Below are 5,390 nucleotides of genomic sequence, written 5' to 3'. Positions count from 1 at the left end.
GCCAGGCAGTTGATATAAGCTCTGTGGTTGTTTGTTTTCTCCTGTTTGTTTATTTGTATTTTTTTTTCTTTTTTGAGAAAGTTTTTGCTGCTTAAGCCAGGCTCCCGAGGAACTCTGGTTCTGGCGGATTTGGAACGGGAGAGCTTCCTGTCTCAGCCTCCGGAATACTCAAACGCTCCATTTTGCCCAGTTTGCTGACTGTACGTTCATTCATTCATTCATTCATTCATTCATGCACGCATGCATGTATGCATGCATGGATGCATTCAAGCATTCCTGAAACGGGGTTTCTCTCTGTAGCTCAGGCTTTCTTCCAATTCCTAATCCTCCTGCCTCATCTTTTCTATTGATGAAATCATAGGTGTGTGCCATCATGCCCTATTCATCACGATCTATTCGCTAATCTTTGTTTTAGAAAATTAGAAAGGTCTCTGCTCCACATGCGATTTATTAGGACTCATTTTACAAAAAAAAAAAAAAAAAAAAAAAAAAAAAAGTTAGGTCGGGCGAGTACCAGACTCCCTAGGCAGACAAGCTCATGCAATTCCCCCATCCAACGCCAAGGGGCACCTTCTCCCTCCGCTGTGTATCTGGAACGGCTTGCTCTTTCCAGTTGCACAAAGAGCCCGGCCTCCTCCGGGGTGACATCACAAAGGGCCGGTTCCCCGCCCCTTCGGCGCCACCACGTGTGTCCCCGAGCTGAGCGGCCACCCGACTCAGTCTCTTGCCGGCCGGTCAGAGCAGCGGAGGAGCAGCCGGGTGGTTAGTAGTGGCTTCGCTATGGGAAGTCGTTCCTTTGCTCTGTCGCCGCCAGCCCTCCTCCCCGGTTCCCCGCAGCCACTGTCGGTGGAGAGCATCGGGAGGCGCCGGCTGCACGCGCGGATGCTGGTCGCCGCCCGGGCGCCCGCGCCCCTGGGCAGGTGCTGAGTGCCTTCCCGAGCCTTCCTCGCCGCTTCGCTCCTCCGCCCGGCCGCCCAGCAGCCGCAGTGCACATGGGCTGCTGGAGGTAGATGGGCTCCGCGCCCAGGAGGAGACGGTGGATGAGGCGCTGGGCAGCAGCAGCCGCCGATACCAGCTGCCGTGGGGCCGCGCGCCCCGGGCGCCCGTGCGAGCCCCGGGCTCGGCCATGGGGACCTCCGCGAGCAGCAGCACCACCCGCGCCTCCTGCAGCCGCATCGCCGGCCACGTCGGAGCCACGATGATCGCCGGCTCCGTTCTTTTGGTGAGCGATGAAAGGGGCTGGAGGGTGGTGGCTGCGCAGGAGCAGATGTCCCGGAGCGGGGCGGGTCCCCGGGCCCGGAGTGCGGGAGGCGCGCGGCGGTACCAGCTGGTTTGGAAGGGTTCTAAGGGAATGGCAAGACCCGGGAGTGCCCCCCACTAGGTCATTTAGGGGTGCCTAGGGGGTGTCTGTGGCTGAGCTACGGCTGGAGAATGAAGGCGAATTGTTTTTCTTGCCATCTGCTGGAGGTGGTCGCCGGAGCGTCCTGCGCCTTTGAGAGCTCGGCCTACCTTGCACCTCCACACCTAGCGTCACCAGGGCATCCCCGGTCGCCGGCCCCTCGGCGTGATGCGGGGCCCCAGCGCGGTGTGGGTTGCAAGAGACCCGCCGCGGTCGCCGCTTTGTCGCAGCTGCAGTGTCATGTCCGGATGCTACTGCAGTGGAGACTGTAGGACCGGTGCGCGCCGGACGCCAGAGACCGCTGCGTGCTTCCGCGCGCGCGGGGCATTCCGGAGCAGGGAGTTGGCGGCCCCTTCCTCCCTCCATCCTCCCTTCCATCTTTCCTCCCTCTTGGCTCGTGTGGGTCCCGGTTTTTGCACGCCAAAAAAAAAAAAAAAAAAAAAAAAAGGAACCATAGACCCACTCAGGCGCCTTCAAAGCGCCAGCTCAGAGCCAGCCTGTGTGCTGGCTGTCCAGGAGAGGGGGAAGGGAAAGAGAGCTACATAAATGAGGATTAATTTTCTCCAGTCTTTCCTATTTCTCTTTTACCTGTGTTTAGGCAAGTCACCATGCAGAATTATGTAGGCTCCCTCAGCACCCAACTCTGGGGCGTTCCCTGTGCGTAGTCCCCCATCACTTAATCCGGCCAAAGCCTGACATCATTCCTGACCCAAAACTTACCCTGAACTTCCCCTTATTTCCAGTATTGGGGCCAAGTGGGGAATTAGGTGGAAGAAAATTTAAATTCAGATCCTTGATCCGTCATAAACTCGTCGTGCCTTTTATCCCTGTGGGGAGGGATGGAGATGGTTAGCTAAAAAAAACCAAACAAAAACAAAAAAGAGTCTGTTTTCATGACTGGGCTGTGTGCGGGAGGCCAGGCTTGCCGGCTCCTTCGATTAAAGGCTTACTGTCAGGCCAGCCAGCCTCTTCTAGCACTTCCATCCCAAGGCCTTGCAGTTGCTATGGCCTGGGAATTCATCCTGCCCTGTGGGGAGGGATGGAGATGGTTAGCTAAAAAAAACCAAACAAAAACAAAAAAGAGTCTGTTTTCATGACTGGGCTGTGTGCGGGAGGCCAGGCTTGCCGGCTCCTTCGATTAAAGGCTTACTGTCAGGCCAGCCAGCCTCTTCTAGCACTTCCATCCCAAGGCCTTGCAGTTGCTATGGCCTGGGAATTCATCCTGCAGACACCCTGGTTCCGTGTGTGTGTGTGTGTGTGTGTGTGTGTGTGTGTGTATTTTAAGGGAAGAGAGAGAGAGACTAAAGAAAGTTTGTTGCTGTTAGCATTTATAATGAGGCGGGTGTGGCCCAGTTACAAGCCAACGAGAGCATAAGTGTGTGTGTGTGTGTGTGTGTGTGTGTGTGTGTGTGTGTGTGTATTTTAAGGGAAGAGAGAGAGAGACTAAAGAAAGTTTGTTGCTGTTAGCATTTATAATGAGGCAAGTCCCAGTCTCCCATCAGAGACTCTTCTGCCCATGTATAATAATAGTGAAGTCCAAATTTGTATCCCTGAAACAAATGTGGATGGTAAGCAATCAGGCAGAGCTTAAATGGCCAGTCTTGTGTGGAGAGAGACACATCTAAGCTATGGGTACACTGATCTAATGAGTGGAGTTAGATCCCTCACTGAATTTCCTTCCAAAGGCCTCCCATCTGCTACTCCGATCCACATGTATTCTTGTGTGCATCTGATACATCTATAATACTCCTTGGGGGACCCACTCACATTTAATCTTAAGTTACTGCACAGTACAATATTTCATTTTTTTTTTTACTTTTTAGTTTGAGATGGTTGTTTAAATACAGTTATCAGTGTAATCAAAGTGTAGGTTTAACTAATCAAGAAAGGGCCCAGTTCCTTTTATTAAATCATCAAATTCAATTTAGACAAAAGTTGTACACTAGATCTGCAACTAGGGACCATTAGGGATTATGTGATAGCTCTCATCCAGGGTAGGGCAGAGACTGATGACCTGGGAATTTAAGTTTGGTATTTATTATTTGAGATAAGGTCTTACTATATAGCCCTGGCTGGCCTAAAATTCACTATGTAGACCCAGTTGGCCTGGAACTCACCTGCCTCTGCCTCCTGAGTGTTGGTATTAAAGGTGTGCACCACCATGGCTGCCTAAGTTTGGGTATTAAGTAAAATTTACAAAAGGGTTTAGAGGCAATCTCAAGGTGATAATACAGGATCCCTTGATCTTCTGTCGACTATAATAAAAAGGCTTTACTGAAATACGTGGATTGGCAGAAGGGTGACTTTATCCTGAAGGGTGACTGAGAGAGTATACCAGGGACCATCAAGGACTATGTGATAATCTCATCCAGGGTGAGGAAGAGATGAGTTTGGTTTGGTTTTTCCCATCCCACTTTGTGTGTCCCAGTCATCACAACAGACTTTGTGAATGCATAGAACACTGGTCTAGTGACATTGTCCTAATGAGCATTTATCCCACCAGGAAGCTTTTTTTTTTTTTCTCTCTCTTTTTGATACAGGGTCTTCCTGTAGCCTCAGCTGGCTTGGAACTCGCTATGTAGATCAGGCAGGCCTTGATCTCACAGAGATCCACTTGCCTCTACCTCCCAAGTGCTGGCAGTAAAGGTGTGCACCACCACACCCAGCTCAGTAATACATTTATATAGTAACTATATGTACATAGAGAATAGTTACTATGTGCTAGGTATTATATACGCAGTATCTCATTTATTCCCAACACTTTTGTCAAGCGGGTGTTGTATCATCTTACAGGTGAGAAAATAATCTCTAAGAATTTCATGGGTTTGTTGTAGTTTGTGTAGCGGTTTGGGGTTGGAACTCATCGGCTCACATTCTCCCCTTAGCCATGCCCACTGCTTATTCACAACTTCAGACTGCTTGATGATAAAGTGTAATGACAGAGGAGGGTCATTGGACGAAAGGTGAGGGGATGGCTTAGTTTGTTTCAGATTATAAATGAGAATTACATAAGGACCTTTGGAAGGAATCGTTCTTGTTGCTTACATTTCTGTTGCTAGTTGAGGCATCCTTGGCATGCTAGAAAGTAACACCTAGGCAAAGACTATATATATATTCCATACCAAAGTTCTAGAGATAGGGTAGATGAGACATTTAGACATTTGGGCTTGCCCAGTGTGACACTGTATGCAGTCAGAGGTGCCTCTTGTTCTCAAGGAGCTTGTTTTGAATGTACAGATATACTGTTGGCAGGGGACAGTCAGGAGAGGCAGGAGATTCCTTGATAAAGACATTGGATCTGAAGCTTTGGAAATAGTATTTTCAAAAGGTTAAGAATTCCAGATACAGAGGCTGGAGAGATGGCTCAGCAGTTAAGAGTGCTTATGACTCTTCCAGAGGACTCAAGTTCAGTTCCGAGCACCCATGTCGGATAGATCACAGCTGCATGTAAGTGTGGCTCTAGGGGATCTAAGGCTTTCTGGTCTCTGAGGGCACCGGCATGCATGTGTGCACAGACACAGACACACATACAAATTAAAATAAACCTTAAAAAAAGAGAATTCCAGAGCCAGGACCATTTGCTTTAGTAGTTTGTCCAGCTGTCCAAACCATCCAATTTTCTATTTGCCTAGAAAATGCCAGGTTTAGTTTTGGTTACTGAGTCTCGATGGCTAGCTGAGTGCTACCTTGTGACCTTCAGGTGTCAAAGTAAATGACCTTTGTATTGGCTATTTGGCTAGGCAAGTGTGGGAGGTAATCTGGTAGAGGCTCAAGCCTAAAGACTCAGTGGCAGGTTCAAGCAGAATGTTAAATGGGAGCTGATACCATATACAAAATACTTTCTCAAGCCGGGCGTGGTGACACATACCTTTAATCCCAGCACTTGGGAGGCAGAGGCAGGTGGATCTCTGAGTTCGAGACCAGCCTGGTGTACATAGCGAGTTCCAGGCCAGCTGGGGCTACAGGGAGATACTGTCTCAAAAAGACCCCT

General features: G+C 49.6%; 1 protein-coding gene across 1 annotated transcript in view; it reads left to right on the top strand.

The window, feature by feature from the left end:
• Window positions 1–509: 509 nt before the first annotated feature.
• The window catches only part of Tnfrsf21 (TNF receptor superfamily member 21), an 80,249-nt gene continuing 75,368 nt past the window's right edge, over window positions 510–5,390 (top strand). The window contains exon 1 of the mRNA XM_008846732.3: window positions 510–1,222. Coding sequence (XP_008844954.1) covers window positions 1,127–1,222 — 96 coding nt within the window. The 5' untranslated portion in view covers window positions 510–1,126. The remainder of the gene's footprint in view (window positions 1,223–5,390) is intronic.

The sequence above is a fragment of the Nannospalax galili genome, unplaced genomic scaffold (genome assembly GCF_000622305.1).
Source record: "Nannospalax galili isolate Female #2095 unplaced genomic scaffold, S.galili_v1.0 scaffold803, whole genome shotgun sequence".
Taxonomy (NCBI): domain Eukaryota; kingdom Metazoa; phylum Chordata; class Mammalia; order Rodentia; family Spalacidae; genus Nannospalax; species Nannospalax galili.
Note: the sequence above shows the minus strand (reverse complement) of the source record. Positions and strands in the feature narration are given on the sequence as shown.